Here is a 19,577-nt window from a genome sequence, read left to right on the forward strand (position 1 = left end):
CTAAATTGACTGGATGCTAAAGCATGAGAGAAATCCTTCACGGCAAATTCTCCTTCACCTTCATTGGCAATTTAAGGTATAAAAAATAAGTTCGGGTAAACCTAAAGCGAGGGCAATAAGTTCAGGCAAACCTAAAGTTGTAAATGCTGAAATTTTTTTTTCAAAATATTGAAAGGCAAACAAATTATGAGAGGGTGTTAGGCTGAGAGGAAGTTCTTCTCCAATAATTTGTTACTATTAATTTGATATTTTGGAAATATTTTTTTCCCATTTGAAACTTCATCGTTTACTCTAGGTTCACCAGAATTCACTTTTCTCTTAAACTTTAGATTTCAATATACAAATGGAGATAAAACAGAATTTGCACTGAAAAGTTTTTCCTGCTGTATAGTGTTCTCTAACTCACCAGCAATAGTTTCATCACTACACTGTTGTTCTATATGAAACAATGCATGAGAAACTATTTTACTCAGAAAGCATGCAGTAAGTTATTCAACAAAAAGGCTGACATAGACTTATTTAATCTTCCCAGCTAAACTGTTCTACCAGCCATACACGTGGTTCAATATGATTTATAACAAATTCAAAAAAATTTAATTTTATATTAAAATTACAAAATCCTACCTTTATTTCATAAAAAATATGGCAACAAGAAAATCAGAAAAAGCACAGGGATACCTAATTATTGATTATGAATTCTGATTATGTTCTGCCAAAGACCTAAGTAGTCTTTCCTTCTTCCAGAAATGCTTACGGTCAAGATCATAAGCCAAAATCAAAACTTAACAAGTTAACATTTTAACCCACTAATAGTTCTGCATGTAAAAAGGCATATTTTAACCTTCAGTTTTCTCCCCATTGCTAAACTGGTTTTTTTAATGTTATTTTAATGCCAAAATCAAAACGTAACAAGTTAACATTTTAACCCACTAATAGTTCTGCACGTAAAAAGGCATATTTTAACCTTCAGTTTTCTCCCCATTGCTTTTTTTAATGTTATTAGATAGGAAAATAATGTATTGAAGAGAAACATCTTCCCAATTTTGCCCATTATCTAAACCGCCAGAGGGTTAAAGTATTTTTAAAAATATCTTTATATGCTCACTGTTCGATTATACAACTTCTTTTTTCCCAAATTATTTAACGTATCTTAGCAAATTATCTTTATTTAAAAACATTAAAATATTATTAAGTACAATATAGTGTATAAATTTTAACTTCATTGAAAACAGTGCATAAAGCTTAAATCTTCAGATCAATCTGAAAATATAAATGTAAGTACCAAAAAAAAAATTTCAGTAACCATAAAAGCTGGCATTTCTACCAAAGCAAACGGTTTAACAATAAGAATTATTGCAAATTCAAGCATTTGAGCTTCATATTAAAATCAGAAAATCCTATTTTAGTTTTCACTACAATTATGAAAAAATTTAGCAACATAAAAATTGCAGGTAATACAATAACAGTATCTGTCTCAGTATAAAATAAACATCAAGAACTTTTGTTGCCCCACAAAGCAAAGTTAATAAAATAAAAATATAATCTTCACTAACCTCAGATGAAGACTGATCACACTGGTGTCTATTTTGGCCTTGAGGATTGGCACAATGAGGGCCTTCTCCAAAACCTTTCTCAGATATACCAGGAAGTCTACCTTCAACTATTAAAGTTCCCAAAACAGTATATAAGTCACACGGATCCAAGTCCACTTCCTCCACAGCAGCATGCATTTCTGAAAAGCCATAAGTTTTTAAGAAATACAAAACATATTTAAAATCATCATTCTAACAAATCCCAAAATTAATATATTGGTTTTTATAACCAGGTAGAGAGTCATTTTAATATTTTATTTTAATTATTTATAGTTCAAATTGAAAAAATTGACCAGTCAAGCAATTCCAACTTTTATTTCATATATAAAAAACAAAGCATAGATTAATTTAGTAATTTTTTTATCTTAATTTAATTAACGGATGGTCATTAAAACATGAATAAATAAATATACATAGATATTAAATACATTTAAATAAAAGTGCTTTACTTAAATATCAATGTAACGAATATAATTTATTTTTTAAAAAAAAATTTAATTCATAAAAAATTAGCTATAAGATTTTTAAAAAAACATTCAATAAAATTTAAGAAGCTGGTGAACCTAAATTTTCTTGTAACAATAATGGTAATAAAACATCATCATTAAAAATGTACTGAAACAAATACTTCCTTCAAATTATCGTAATTAGTTTTTCAGAAAATATTTATCTTTCGTAAAAATGATAAGTCAAATTAAAAAATAAAATAAAAACATTGATCGTCACAAAATTTAAAGTTAATATTAATACACAAACCATAATTCCCAATGTTACATTTTATAGGATTTATATCAGAATAACGTAAGAAACGCATTCGTATGCATATATTCGTCACACAAACAAGCAATAAACGTCATCTAGAAATTACAGTTGATACCAGAAAATGTTTTTAATATCCTTCTCATCTCAAACAAAAATAAAAACAGAACGATATCAGAAAAAAAATATTATTTCATTTGTCATTGACAGATGGCAGCACAAGTTATATAACGGAAGAAACTGTTAAAAAAAATCTGTAACATCCCTCCTACAATCTATTTACTTCCGAATACAGCAACTATTTTACAACATTATTAGTATTATTACATTTTAAAACATAGAAAATATTATGTGCTAAAAAGAGCTACGATGTGTTTTTAGTACATAAGTTGACTAAGGGGCTCTAAAGTTGACTTGTTTAAGTGTTTGTATTTGGCAATAAACCCACAGTCGCATGAAACGTGAACTGTATGCAAACAAAGGGCAAATGGATTTATAACTTAGCTTTTACAAATGAAAATATTTTTATGTAATACGTATGCAAGTTTCCCAGTTCAAATTGCCAATATGTAAATGTTAACTAATTTTTTATAGAACTAAACGTCATTCGAAAAATTAAAAGTTGATACGAAATAAAATTAAAATGACATTCATACAAAATCAAAGTTGAGAGATATCTAGTTCAGAGTAATTTAATGATGACTGATTAGTAAACAAATTATTCCCGTAAAAGTTCTCTATAAATCCACAACTGGAATAATAATCAAACCAATTTCATTTTTTTCTGTAACTTTCAACATTTATATGTGCACTGTGGTCATAATTTCTTTATCAGATTTTACAGCAATGTTTAAAAAAAAAAAAATACAGATGAAATTAGTGTAGTTGACAATACATCGATAAAAAAAGGCGAATGAAAACACTACTTTTACCAAAAATATCATACTTATGCATCGAAATGCGGCACAAACAATTGACAAAATAATGAATACTCTAGTGTTTCTAAAAGCAGAAAACATATTTTACATATGGATTTCAGTAAAAATGAATTTCAGTTTAATGCTTTATTTTTCAATGTATAAATTTTGTCAAATATTATTTACTTCGGAAAATGAAATCAACTGATAAAAAAAATAAAAATAAATGTATTTTTTATAAACATTTACAAGCTAGTTCTTATGAGGTGGCATAATTGGAATTCACCTACATTCAGTTAATTATGTAATGATATTGTTTTTTCTTAACGCTATTCCAGAAGAACTTTACTGTGTGGCTGCTGCAATTTCAATGAATTACATAAAAGTAATTTGAATGTTTTATACGCACATTCATATAAAACCTACAAAAGCATTACATTAAGTTTTAATTAAGTCTACAAAAAGAAATATTCAGAGGACATTAAACTTCAAAATATTCAACTCTGTTTGTCAGATTAGATTTAACACAATATGTGCATAGGAAGTGTTTATCAAACATGGAGAAATGTTTTCGAAAATGCCAAGGACCTTTGGATAATGTAGCGGTATAGTTCGGCTCACCAGCAAGCAATACAGTTGAGGTGACGTGAAAACGGGGATTTCGTAAGCACCCCTCATATTTACGACCCGGGGTGAGAGGAAAATACCGGCAGACAAGGGGGTGGTATACGTTAAGTTCAACATAGGAAGGAGAAAAAAAACTTGAAAGCTTACTGTTGCTAAGGTGGGAAATAATTTTATCAGAACCGTACGGAGCAATTGCGATTTTGATAAATTTATAATGAATTCATAAACTTGTGTATGCAGCACTATTGCACTCTGAAATACAGTTAATATCGAAAAGAATTTTCATCCTCATAGACAAATTATCATATGTACTATATGTTATGTATTTGACAATGTTTTATACTACAAACGCTAACAAATAATATTTGTTGCTAACTGCCAATCAGGTTTTATAATTTTTTTTTTTTTTCATTTAAAAAATAATTTATATGTGAAGCTAAATTTAAAAAACTCATATCAACATCAAGTCTATTATTGTCTTTAGACTCGGGCGAGGTTAAAAAATATTTGTAGCTAAAAAAATAAGTGTTTTTATAACATAACAATAAATTAGAAGCAGCTCTTAATACAGAAAACACGTCTGAGCATGATCCTTTTTATCCTTTTATAAATAATATCCTTTTTTTTTTCATGAAAATAAGAGAGAGTGCAAGAAAAAAGAGAGAAGAAATTCAATAATTTACAGTGATGAAAAACTTAAACATAAAATATATAGAAATATTGTAAAAAAAATTTTAGGCTGTTAAAGTACCGAACTTTTCAAAGTGTGAAAACATGTTCAAACATGTGGAGCAGGCACATAAACATGCTACCACGTGAAACCTGTTGCTATAATATGAAAGTATCCCTCAAATCCTGCACAATGGAGGGCAAACAATTTTGATCGTTCAAATTTGCTGACAAAGGGAAGAAAGGATATGAGCAATGCTCACTAAGTCTCAAAAATTTCTTTACTTTTCCTTTTTTATAGCATAAAAATTTAACAAAAACAATTAAGAAAACTATTACACTTAAACTGTGAAATTTTAAATAAAAAATACATTTAGAAGGAAAAAATAGTTGTAAAATAAATTTCTTCAATGAGTTTTGAAAGTCAAGAGAAACACATAAGATTCCTATAGAATATTCTACATAAAAATTTGCAAAATTAATTAAAATGTAATCTTAGTTTGATGCTAAGTTACACCATTTATGTTAATTTAATCTCGAAATTAGATTACATCAGTTATGGCACAAAACATGTGTTGCGACTTTCTTACATTAGCATGGGAGGGGTTTTGGGATTTGCTTATTTTCACTGGCAAGGGGAGGGGGAAAACATGCTTAAGTAATGTAGTGCTTAAGTATTAAGTAATATTAAGTAATATTCGGTCCCATTCAAGGATGTAAAAAAATTATCACATAAAAAATAAAAACAGTTTAAATAAATATGATAAGATTTTGAATATGAGATTTATATATTTATGAGATTTACAAAGAAAATAATTAAACAAAAAACGCTTGAAATTAAACTTTTTCTTTCGAAATTACCTTATTAAATACTAATCGGTTTCGACCTATAATACGAGTACTTCTTGCTTCCAGAGATTCATAAAGTTGATTTTTTTTTTTTTTAACATCAAAAATTTATTTCTAGTTATTGTTTAACATTAATAAAATGAAACACAACAGAGCACTAAAATTATTTCACAATCGCAAGAAAAGCAATATAAATATAAACGTAATATAATAGCAATAGCAAGGTTTCGGGCAGATTAAATGGCATTGATCTTGATATCCAAACAATACATGAGAATTATATATGAAGACGATAAAAGTCTATGATCAAGGTTAGGTTTTAAATCTTGTGCAACAGAAAATAAATATCTAAAGTGTTTAAGTGTCTCTATAAAATATAGGTAATTTAATGTAGATTTACCAATCTTTCGAACGAATAAAAAAAATATGAAGAAATAACTTATACATTTCATATGATTTAAACAGTTTGAAATTATAAACACTTAAAAAAAAAAAATTTATTAATTTCAAGTTAACTAAACTGGTTAAAAGCATCGAAATCTTTTACTCCGTATGCAATTTACATATGAAGACAGTAATCAAAGTCTATGATCAAGGTCGGGTTTCAGATTTTTTAAAACAGTAAATTACCGTGTGACAAATGAAATATGTGGCATTTAATGTAATCTTACTAATATTTCAAAGGAATAAAATAAAACTGAAGAAAGAATTGAGAACCTCTAAAATTGATTAATTTTAGCAGTTAAAAAAATTTAACACTTTAAAAAAAATTATTCTTAATAAGCTTTGTATTTTTTATAAACATCTTTGTTTTTAGACAAAATTGTCACTTATTTGAGTTAACATAAGAAACTAAAATAAAGAATTCTTATTTGTAATTAAAAATTACTTATTTTATGCTCAGTGCAAATATACCATCGACTCATATAAACTATTCAAGAATTACGAAAGAACGATTCTGCTACGAAAGCTATTCTCTTCCTATTCTAAGTGGCACTTCAAATCATAGGAATAGTTTATATGAATAATGATTTGAAATGTCATCTCGCGTACAAGTTGCTGGACGTTGTACTTTCATTTTACATCTCGTAATATATAACAAATATTAGCTTTCGAATTTTGAACAATTTAAAGATTATTGATAATTGCTTCATCAAAAAGTACCTTAATATAGTTTGTTTTATTAAAAAAAAAAAAAAAAGGACGAAATTGAAAATTTTTAAACGATTTTTAAAAATACTTTATTCATTCGCTTTTCTTATAAAAAAAGTGTTATTTTTCTTTATTTTAAATTTTTAAAAATAAAATGTGGCAAATCAAAGAATATATGTAATAACAATGCATTTTGCAGAAATAGTTAATGGTTATTTTTAAAATGCTAACACTTTTGATGTCCCATGACTTTAAGCAATTTTAATTACTGAAATAAAAATTCAAATGTAAATTTGAATGGAGTGCAAATTGTTTAATGCTTCAGGAGATTTTATTTTTTTATTTTAACACTTTTGAACGTTGTTAACAGAGGGGATGATTTATTTTTTACTTTATGTTCCAAATAAAAAAGAGCATTGATGTTTTAAGTTTTATGGGCAAGAGACATTCTAAATGCAGTTGAAATTTAATAAGCAATAATTCGAATTTTTTATTGTTACTTTTTTTTAAAAAAAAATCTAAATGCTTCGTTACTTTGAAAATGACCCTTGTACATTGCTTAAAATAAGATTTCTCAATTTTAATACACATTTTTTTAATAAAAAACGTCAATACAGGAATATTTCCTATAATTTTAGCTTCAAGAATTATTTTTCAAAGATGCAGCAAGTAGATGAAGTAAGAAGTAGTTATTAGATTTTAATAAATAAACGTATTTAAATGTTGTTTTCTCATTACAAAATGCAACAACGTTTTTCGCCTTTTTAAAAATAAATAAATAAATGAAATAAAATAAAATAAATGGTTTGTAATGCTTAAGAAAAATATAAAAGTAAATTTGAAACTTTCAAAAATGGGCAAATGTTCATTAAATAGATGTCACAAAAAATATTACCTACAAAAAATATATTAGAATGCAAAGATGCATTTTAAAAATAAACTTTTTGTTTACTATCAAACCAAAACTGTTTATCACTAATTTAAAACAGTTAAGCTTCAATTTATTTACAATTAAAACTTATTAAAATATAGTTTTGGTGCAAAAAAAGCATTTCTTGTTTTAAAGATTTTAAATATTATAGTAGTTTTACCTCATAAAGGAATTGATTAAAATATTGGTGAGAAAAAAATTGCTTGCATAAGAACTAAATTAGCAGCTATGATAATTTCATAATGGCTCCCAAGAATAAACAGCACATTTTTTTATCAAAAAAAATTTTTTTTTTAATTTTAGCATCAAACTTTTTTATTTATTTTTAAAAGAAAGGATTAAACCAGAGTTCTTAAAAGTCAAGTGTATTATAGATTCTTGATTTTATTTTTTTTTAAAAAAGACCATAAATTTTTTCTTAATTAGATTTTTCAGTTTCACCTTCTGAACCTTAGGTCTTCTCATTCTTGCCAAACAACTTTTAAAAGGAAAGTTTTCAAATATACAATACTTTTTTTTTTCTTCTTTCCTTTCTCTAACTGGATGTAAAAATCATTTAGCGCTCTAAAGAATAAAAGCAAGAAAGCAAAACATTCATTCTGACCACCCTATTCTGTCAAAGAACGTTTTTTATGGTAGAACATCTTCTCATATATTTCTTTTGATAGCATGCAACTACTACTAAACTCAGAAAATGAGTCATCAACCAAAAGGGAAAAAGTGCAAATTAAGTTTCCGAATTACGTGACGAATAAATCGACCAAATTTATATTTTATCACCACTATTTACAAAAATTAGCAATTTACTGACTAAAAATTAAACCCCAGAAGCGAATAAAGAATTTTTTTAAATTAAATACTAAATTTGAAAAGATATTTCATGCTAGGTTATTACGTATTTAAATAAAAAATCAAATGTTAAATCTCATGTCTGAATTATATTTTTGCTCTGCTCCCCTAATAAGTACTACAAATATATGTTTTCTTTTAAATACTTTTAACTATATTTAAATTTAGTTGATTAAAGACACTTTAACTAAAGCAGCACTGTGTGCTGCGGCAGGCTCGATTAACTATTTAAAGTTTAACTCCATTCACATTAAAATTTAAAACACTTTTAACAGCTCGTCTATTTCTGTGACTTAGTTTCAGTTGCTTGTATGTTTTATTTAAATATTTTATTAAAATGACAGCATACTGAATAAAATACGCCTTTAATTTTAGAATATTTTTAATTTATATTTAATCGTTTAAAAGCTGTTAAAAGCGAAATAAAAAAAATCCAACTTCGCGAAATAGAAATTTAATTTTTTTAAAACAAATAATACAAATAGATCAATTGTTTATAAAAACGAATGTGACAATATTTGCTATTTTAAAAAAAATCTGTATTTGCTATTTTAAAATTTAATTACCACTTGGAGATCATTAATTATTTGCTTTGAAAAACGTTACTTGCAATTCAATAAGGGCAAAATGTGACGTACCATTTCTATTTTAGAGATCAAATAGAGACTTACGTTAAAACAATTTCCTTCTTTAAAATAATAAATTAACTAACACAGATAAATAAATAATTTGCACCGTATATTTCGGTGATGGAAAATGAAATCATTAAAACAATTATCATATCATATGACAAATACAATTTCAACAGACCGGTTGAATTCGTTAAAATTTAAAAAGGTATTAATTAATGAATGAGAAAAAAAAGAACCAAATAGTACGCATTTTTTATTCGTTATATAGCTGTAACGGAAAAAATAGTCAGGCTATTGTACTGATAAAAAGAAAAACATTTTCTGATCAAGTGTATACCGAATTTAAAGAGGTTTTTTTCACGTTAAAATAAATAGGAAAAAAAAAATAACTCCTATAATATTTTGACAGGCTATGGTATGTAAAACCAGTCTATGTCATAGACGATCAAATTTTGAAATCAGACATAGGCTGATTAAAATCGGAAAATTTTTCGGTCACAATTATTTAATTATCATAATAAAAACGAGAGTTATTTTTTCTTTTCAAAAAATTTCACATTACAATATTGGATGGAGATTTTAAATGTGCTAACCATGCTGATGCGTCAATGTTTAAAAATGTATTCGTTACGCCACATTAATTTTGTGACTAACGTAATTTTTAATTGACAATTGGTAAAAATAACACCATATTCATTTCATGCGTAATTCAGCTAAATATACATAAAAAGAAAGCCATTGTAACTTGCCTAGGCACTGCTATAGTTACAGTGAGGCCAATTTGGGTAAAATTTGGTGGGTGAGGGCAAAGTATTCTTAAATAACATTCTTTTTTACCCTACTGATAAAAAAAAGACTGTATTAAATTCAAGGCCATGAATTCTGCATTGTTGCCTAACCTATACTTTATTCCGCCAATGCCACGTGATCTACCTTCTTTTTTATTTATATTTCATTTTATTCCAATATGATTCATACGTAAACACTTAATTCTAACAATAGAGAATTTTAAATCAATGCAATATATCTGCAAGCACAAATTAAGGTTTTATTTTTAAATGAAATGAAATTTTAAGACACTTTAAAAGATATTTATCAATTATCACAACTATTTTCAATTCAAAACTAGACTTAAAGAATAATTTACGAGAAAACTAAACAATAGAAACTAGGAGTAAAATAATTAGAAAAATAACAATAGCCATTGCAATTACTTGGCCTATTTTTAAATTTTTTATTCAAGTGATAAATAATAAATAAAATTTTAAAACGAATGAAATCAAATATACATGCATTTTTTTTAGTTATTTAATGCTTGTTTATACCGTAATTGCTTATCATTACTTTAATTGCTTATCATCAAACCAGCAATTGCTTATCATTCATTATTGCTTGTTTCTTTCCTGAAACGTTCATATTTTCCACAAAACACGGAATATTTTGTTTTCAAAATATATAATTATTATAACTTTGTGTACGGACAATTCACTAATATGTTAATCATAACAAAATACATGATTGCCTGGATTTAAAAAATTATCATCAGTATTTGAAGAAAGAAATAATAATCCAAGGGATACAGATAGAAGAACTCAATACGACGAAATAAATAAGAAATAATTTTACTCTCTGACGAGAATTATAACAATTCAAATAGGGAACTGTTTTCGTCGCTCTCTATTAAGTTATTTTTGTTTTTAAAAATTTCAGTATAAACGCTAATATTTATTAATCAACTTTAGAGAATCATCATCATTCAATACAATCTTACAGTAATAGTTATTTTCGAAAATTCTAAGAAAGAAATGTGCACTCTTCAAAGAAAACAAGTCACGTTAAGATAATCAATACTACCAGTCAAAAGTATTTTTCGACAAAACAAAAATTCAGCCAAAAAAGAAACAATAAATTATGCCAATGACTAAATAGAACTGATTTCTTTACCAATTCAATGCGTGATTTATGAGCGAATCGAAAGAACAAACGAACGACAATTCTATTAACAATGGTGCAATGAAACCACATTTTTCTTCTTTTTTTTTGTCACAGCACAAAACAACCAATAGCGCAAAAAAGTAAACATATGAAAAACAATACGCGTTTCATAATGATAACAAGCAATGAGTTGATTCTTTGGAGCTCAAATTATTTTAATTTTTTAATCGTTTTCATTTCTAAATTTGTAGAGATAAACAAAATACGTCATTTGAGCAAAATTTTCATGCGATTTATTAAAAAAAATTTATTCAAAAATTTCATGAAAATACACAAGCATTAATAATTATAATTAATAAGCATAATTAATCAAGCGCAAGAATTTTTATTTCGTTTAATTTTGCTTTCAATAAACGTAATCGGTAATCTTTTTACACAGCAACTTTGACAAGTTACTACTACTACCTACTCGATTTCCATAGAATTAGGAAACAATAGAATGGCCGCTAAAATGTCTTAAAAACGATTAAAGTAACTTACAGAATATCTCATAATTTTTCTCCACCAGAGCCAACATATTTGAACTGTCATCGCGAGAGAAATTCTTTAAAAATACTGCGATAAGTTAATTTCTAAATAATGTTTTTCAATATTGTATGAATGGGTATCAATATTGTATGATAACACAAAGTTCACTAGGTTTAGATTCCAATTTAAATTGTTCATAAAATTTTTGTGCCTAAAGATGTCAGAGAATTACTTCATATAGAAAGCCATGAATTTAAAATAATAATCAAAGTTAGAAAACGTAATAATAGCAGAGAATACTAAAAAAGAATGAGAAATATGTGTTTATTGCAGGCTTATACCTTTAAATGAAGGATAAAAAAGCACATTGGTACTATTTGGTTAGATCACAGCAAATATGTTTTTCTGACACAAAATGAAAATCCTTACTAAATAAATAAAATAAAATTAATTGAATTAACTTGCACCAGGCTAAACGAAAAGTTCCGAAATATTTTACAGGTAAACAATAGCTTTTGCTTTTAAGTTTCTATTAATTTTCTGCTGATGACAGCCAAAGAAACTTGGATCTTATGAGAAAACGTGATTACACCATGTGATCTTTTTGTCCAATGAGAATGCACGGAGCAGTCATCATTTTCATCAGATTTTTAAGTACAGAGATATGTATTTTTGTTGTTTCCTGGAAAGGGATATTTAAGCTTTTATAGGGAAGGAGACCTGCCCACTCTGGGATGGGCACTCCGTTTCATCGTTCTCTCAAGTAAAAATTGCAGCATTTATAAGATAAGAAAATTAAACTATTTTTTAATTAATTCTTTTTGTAGTGCGTTTTTAAAAATAGAAAACCTTAAAATACGTGTACATAATACGTAATATGAAAAGACGGAAAATGAAGTGTCACGTTTCATTTTTCGTGCTGACCTTAGGCAGGAAAGGACAATATAGGATGATGCCCGCAGCTGCCAACATTGAATTACTATCCATGACCATTGTGAAATTAAATTTACTTCATGAAAAAAAGGATTTCTTTAAATAATAATAGCGTGAAATGCATATCCAGCTAAATTGCCCAAGACGCACTCTATTATACTGAAAATAATGAATAGTGTATACGTCATAGTGTAAATTATTATTATTATTATTATTACTGAGAGCATATTGTATTGCGAATCAAGGATAGAAGGGACAGAAAAAGAGTTCCGTTTTCATTTGAAAGAAAAGGCTTTTTTGTAAACATGGTTTGAATTTTTATTCCGTTTAAAAATTTTCTTGAAAAACAATTTATAGCTTTTGAATTAAAATGAAAACTAAGACAGTTTAGAGGACACAAATGCACAAAAAAAAAATCTTATTTAAAAATTCTAAAATACGAAAACAGATATAAATTTTTTTAAACCTATATTCTAGAGTAGCTAACGGTTCCCAATTTGTTTGATTTGTTTCGGCTACGGAACGCGGAATGATCGATCTTCTTTTAACGGAGCCTCGAGACAAGAAATTACATTAGCAACTGTGGAAAATATTAATCAACTAAAAACGATTATTTATTTTAAAAATATTTAATAAATTAAAAAAAAAGAGTTAATTATTTTGAGCATATTTAATGAATGAATGGGGAATGAATTTTCTTCATTGTGTGGTTTTAAAATTACTTCTCTTAAAATTGGGTTTTATGTTAAGACAGTTGAGTTTGCACGCCTAAAATGGTCATCTATGCTAAACGTTAATCTAGTCACGTTCATAATTTAATTTTGTTATATGTATAAACTGATAATTAATGAGTTGAAATGCAATTTTCGTTTAAATAAAAATGAAAAATGACGAAAGTAAACCTTGAAAATAGTTATCAGATCAATATTAAATAACTAAAGAAAAAATTAATTGGATAAAAATTTTATGGCAGGCTTTCGTAACTGATAATGTTGTCATAACTCTCGGAACCCCTGTGACCTTACAACGGAACCCAAGGGAACCGCTGTCCAAGAGGAGGTGCAACTGATAGGATCCCATAAAATCACATGTCTTGTTTCATGCTTTACTTTTATTCACTGTTGAAATAAAAGATAATTCACGGAAACAGCAGAAGGAAAAACTAATTTTTTCCCACTTAGCTAAAATATTATAGAGTCAAAATTGTATAACTATATAAAAATTATTAACCACTCTCATAAAATATTTGCTGCTGTCTGTAGCTCGGTCTTGAATAAGTGTCAACCGTATTAAGTATTAAAAGTTATCAATTTTACTTACCAAAAAAAAAAAAAAAATCTTTGTGAAAGAAAATAGAATGTGTCACTAAAGAAAATTGATACTCGACGGTCTTAGCTTATCGAATGAAAAGAACAGTTAATAACGTAAGCAAATGCTACGTTTCAACAACCAATCAGGATAGAGATACCCACACTACGTCACTTGCAGGTATCCCATTTTCAATCCTCTCTTAAGGGTAAGTTATTATGTAAATTACGTGTTAGATAAGGTTTTTCAAGTAGATATCGGTAAACCAATGAAATTAATTTCACACAAATATTATTTTCACGATAAATTTTAAATTTTTTTTTAAACCTAAAAATTAAAATTTATTTTATGTTTATTCTTTCAAAAAAGTTTTAAAATTTATGTTTCTGATCCAAAGAAAGAAAATTGGAATTCCAAGCCGAAATATTGTACAATATAATTATTTTTAAAAAAATGGTAAATGTCTGATTACAGTGACATTTCTTTTTATGGGCTTAAAATTGTGAATTTCGGAAAAAAAAGCTTTTCGCGAAACGCCCTTATGATTGATCGTGATGTGGAATCACGAAAAATAGCAAACGCTTAATGAAAAAGTTACTTAAATAAACTGTTAATACACACACTATTCTTCAAAAGTAACTTCAACTTCTATTGGTTCATTAACATTGAAGTAAATAACCCTTTCGCGTGTCACCAAACATAGTTCCATGAAATCATAAGCAGGCAGTATCATTCTCAGTTACTCTGCTTCATAAATATGGAATGACCAGTCAGTAATTTGGATTTAAAGAGTCCAATGATTTTTCTTTATTTGCTTTTTTTTTTTTCTTTTTTCCTTCACTCGATTTTGAATGGTTCAGTGACCGAGACGCACACTACATAAAGGTTATTTTTTTCAAACCACCTTTCATTCTGTCATCGACTTAAATTCGGAATAAATTATGTTCTTTTTCTTCTTTTTCTGTCTTTCTTTTAAGAGAGAGTGAATGAGAGAGATTGCATTTAGTTGAATATCAGTAGTAATACCGTGCCTTTTATAATTTAAAAATGTTTTAATAAACATTTTTTAAACTGTTCTTCAATCGTAAAGCTATAATTTTGGCATTAAATTAATACAAATAATTCATTCGACTAAATAAATATTTCATGTATGTATGACAAATGTTTTTATATGGCAAACGGATTTAAAAGTATAATTTCTTAAATACAAGAAAACTCAGCTAGCATTTATAAAAAAATAATTATCATCCGTTTTGATAACATTAGCTATGATAACATTATTTTAATTAACATTGAATGACATTTTAATGAACATTGAATGATAACATTATTTTAATTAACATTGAATGACATTTTAATGAACATTGAATGATAACATCATTTTAATTAACACTGAATGATAACATTAATTATTTTTTCATAAAGTTTTTGATATTAAATTAATAAAAATGATTCACTCTACTAAATGAATATTTCCTGTATGTATGACAAAAAAAATGTTTTTGTCTTGCAAACAGATTTAAAGTTATCGTTAGTAATTACAATAATTTTTTCTCTAAAGAAATGATAATTAGCTTTGATAACATTAGCTATGATAACATTTTTTCTTGCTTCATAAGTTTTAATTCCAGAATTAATTTAATAAAAAGTATTCATTAAACTGTATAAATATGCATACATGCATGACAGAGCATAATGCTTTTGTATGACGGACTACTTTAAAATTATTGTCCCCTAAAGTGCAGAAAAAATTCTTCTATGATAATTTCAATAACAAAACTGATTACATAAGCTTTAAAATTTAGGACAACATATAATACGCTGGAATAATTCGTAGCCCAAATGAAATTCTCGATAAGCCATGCTTCATTCCACAATAATGCTTCAATTAAAATGAGAAATAGAATACAATTTTTCGAGAGAAAAATTTCATGTGGACGATTTTTTGGGATCATTTTAGAGTTTCAAACTTTAAATATTTGTTGTCTTACAAAATAAGGCATATCAAAACAATTTTTAGTGAAAATAATTTAGGGCAATTAAACTGTGAATGGTGCTTTTTACATAATTTCCTCACATTAACATTTATTATAGATTAACATTACTTATGGATTTCTAATACGTGAATGCAGGAAACAAAGAACTCAAAGAAAAAAAAAGTAAAAATCATTTTTGAAATAAAAATTGCATATCCGATATGAAATTCCGCACAAAGAAGATAATTAAATGAGTTTTAATTACGAATTAGCACTGTGAAAGCAAAATGAAATATTTGATTTATTGATAATTGTACTTTCCTGCAATAATCCCTATTAAAACTGTTCAAACTATCAAGGTTTATAAATCTATAAAAATAGGCGTATTATATTACATAAAATTTAACGACCAAAATAATAACGCTATTTTAGTAATACTACAAAACTGCTTTTTAAGTGTTTTGATATGATATTAAATGTAACATTGTTTTTTTTTTTCATATTTCATTTTCAAAATTAAGCCTCTAGTAAATCAAAACATTTAAGATTTAGAAACGCATGAATTTTTATACAAAAAAAATAATAATAAATCATAATTGATAAATGAAATTCAAAAATGCAATAGATTTTCTACCATTAAAATAAAGCATTAAAGATTGCAGAACTAGTGCGTTTTTATTTATTGAAAAACAATAACTGTAAACACCAAATTTTAAAATACGATAGATTTTCTAACAATTCATTCAATATTTTAGAAATGCACGCAATAAAATATAAATCGTAATTAATGGTATGTTATGCAAAAATGTAATCACTAATAAAACTTTTTGTACACAATAGATTTTCTATTATTTAAACTTAAATATTAGAGATTTTAAAAACATATGAACTTGTATCAAAAAGCCCAAAATATCCATTAAAAAAATAGTAATAATAAATACAAAACATTAAAAAAATATTTAAAGATACAATACAATAGCAAAATCTATTCATTTTGAGTATAAAGTGATAAAAATTAAACGAACGCTCAGTTTTATCCGTATCTAAAACTGTTTAATATTCTGGGTAATGAAAATGCATTAGTTGGAATGTACGGCACATCTTTGCAAAATGCTATGCATTTCTTCCGCGGACGATTTCATTTATATAAAAGAATATATACGCTTATTTCCATAAACTTCTGATAAAGGAAGTAAGGAAACTATTTACGAGGTAAGACAAATGCTTTGAGATACTTTAACTTTAAAAAAAAAAGTATTTATTGAGGAAAAAATGTTCATGGAAAAATTATCAAATGATAAAAAAAGGGATTCAGACATTGAAGTGTTTTGGAATCGAAATCTTAGAAGGAAAACTCGTAAAAATTATAGAAATAAAGCTAAGTAGTCTCAACTTGTACTTATTAAACAGTTAAACTATCTTTCCATTTCGACAAGAGAGGAATACGTAATAAGGTTAGGAATACGTAATAAGGTTATTTTTTTAACGAGATTTATATTACACTAAGACAACTGATAGTTGTTTTCATATTTTAGTTATGTGTATTTATGAATTTGATCATCTCAAATACACACTTTTCATATTTTTATCGAAATAAAAAATGGATATCGTGAATATCCTGTTTGACAAATATTATTGACAGTGATATTACAATCACTATCGACTACGATAAATATCAAATATGATGAACATGTAAAACGATAATATCGCAAGTATTAAAGATAACGAATTATTAAATACCATATTATTGTGAACACCGATAAATTTCGTTTGGATATTTTATTCATTATAATTTCGTTGAAGATTGCATTGAATATTATTTTGTTTCATTTGGATATCGAATAATTTCCGTTCTTTCATACGTTTCGTGAAATTTATCTTCAGTTCTGCATGCACCTTATCTTCAACTATGCATCAATCGATCAATTAATTGCGAATAGCAACTAAAGAGAATTTTAAAAAAATCCTTTATCATTAACAATCTGAAGAAACAAAACGTTTATAAAGTTAAGTGATCTAGTTCAGCCTGCAATTTAAACACTTCTATTATATGTTCCCTTTTTATTGATTTTGGACAATTTCTGAGCAGATTTTGCATATTTGTAGCCTCGGACTTCTTTGTTTGAGAAAAATTTCGCGCTTTTAAAAAATGTTGTGTAAAAAGGAACTAATATGTTCGACAACTTTTACTACTTAAATCTTACCTTATGCACTGATCATGCATACTGATTATGCACTGATCAAGCTCTTGCTTGAACTCTCTTTTAGATATGGCTACTTTTAAGATGTTTTACAGAATAAACTTTTCTGAAATTCCTATGAGCTTCAACAACAAATATGTTTCGGGCAACTACTTAATGTGCTTAATAAATTGAATTAGATTTTTCTCGATATTAAAGATATCGCTCAGAACTAACGTTAAGTTCTTACTGAAAATCCGCTTATTTTAGATTTTATAATAAGTTTATAAATAATGAAAAGGGCAAAAATTATTTCAGGTCTTCGCTATTTCGACTTTAAATCATAAGGAAGAAATGTACAAAGATGGAGAAAAGAAAAAGAATCTAAAATTTGATGGTAGTGATAATATATTCTTAAATAGAAATTAAGGATCAGAAGCCTTCCTATATTTTAATATTAGCAGGTAACAGATTTAATACAATCGATTGGGTATTTCGTAGTTTTCTATTCGCCATTCCTTAAAAAGATATCGGAATAAATGCCAGATAAAAACAGAAAGCATACGAATGAATAGCAATTAAAAGCATAAAAATAAATAACAATTTAATTGGAATGTAATGTTTTATAACACAAGAGAAGGGAGAAGTTATACTGCTCCAAATGTTCTAACAACATAGTGCACACAAGATAACGAGGAAAAAGAGACGTAGTGATTTTGAATTCGAAACTAGTACATGGGTAGTTATACAAAAACAAATAAAATCGAAAAACAAAATAAAAGGGAAAAGATCATTATCAGGGTGCCTTGGGTTCGAGAACCACGGAGAGGAATTATTCACACAGAAATAAAGAGCAAAGAATAAATCAAATATCTTTAAAAAAATCTGATACTGAAACAAAAAACAATAATACAATAGTGTTCAAAAACGCAAATATTACTTCCCGGAAGACACCACAGTGTGTTTGAGGAGTAAAATTCATTTTCAATATTTAAGAGCTCGATTTTGTAAACATATTCAGCAATTTTTATTCAAATACCAAAAGGTTGATATATATTTTTATACTACTTCCAGATAAGTCTCTACGTTCCCTGAATGCTCGGGTGTAAATTTATTGTTCATCGGAATCGGGTCCGTAGAACGGAAATATGATTTAATACCAGGCCAAATCGTTCACCGGAGAGAAGTACGTAATCTGAGAAACGAGAGATGAACGACTTCCTTCAAAACATTATCTACAATCTAACTTAGGATGAAAAACGGAGAATTCCAGCATGCGTAATTTTGGAAAACGGACTGGCAACAGTTCAGTTTTCAGTAGAAAACTCTTGATTCTAACGTCACTTGTCACTCATTATGATTTGTAGGATCTAGCTTTCCTTATTTCTGAGAATGAATGGTAAAAATGTCGGGAGAGATATCAAAATACTTTCACTGGGGAAGAAATTTAAAGTAATTAAAATCAAGGATCCATCATTTCGCGAGCATTACTAAGAATCCAACTGACTAACTAATTTACAGGGTGACAAGAAATAAGTTGGCCACGTATAACAACGTTTATTTTAATGCTTGGTAATATATCACAAACTAATCTTCAAATAACATGAAAAACATCACTCCCTGTGTTATATTTTCAAATTTGTCCACCTTTGATCCAAATGCAAAGATGTAAACATGTTACAAAATGTTTAGCTCTGCACTGCAGTTCACCCATTGAAAATTTGTCTAATTCTTGCACAA

General features: G+C 27.0%; 1 protein-coding gene across 6 annotated transcripts in view; it reads right to left on the bottom strand.

The window, feature by feature from the left end:
• The window catches only part of LOC107438735 (atos homolog protein A), a 106,155-nt gene that overhangs the window by 16,526 nt on the left and 70,052 nt on the right, over window positions 1-19,577 (bottom strand). For 5 of the 6 annotated variants that reach the window (XM_016051081.4, XM_016051082.4, XM_016051083.4 and 2 more), the window contains one exon: window positions 1,554-1,732. In XM_016051081.4, the coding sequence (XP_015906567.3) occupies window positions 1,554-1,732 (179 nt within the window). Of the gene's footprint in view, window positions 1-1,553; window positions 1,733-2,348; window positions 2,517-19,577 lie in introns of those variants that run through there. The other variant, XM_016051080.4, reaches the window with a different exon arrangement.

The sequence above is a fragment of the Parasteatoda tepidariorum genome, chromosome 3 (assembly GCF_982258835.1).
Source record: "Parasteatoda tepidariorum strain Cologne lab strain chromosome 3, Ptep-v5.0, whole genome shotgun sequence".
Classification (NCBI taxonomy): domain Eukaryota; kingdom Metazoa; phylum Arthropoda; class Arachnida; order Araneae; family Theridiidae; genus Parasteatoda; species Parasteatoda tepidariorum.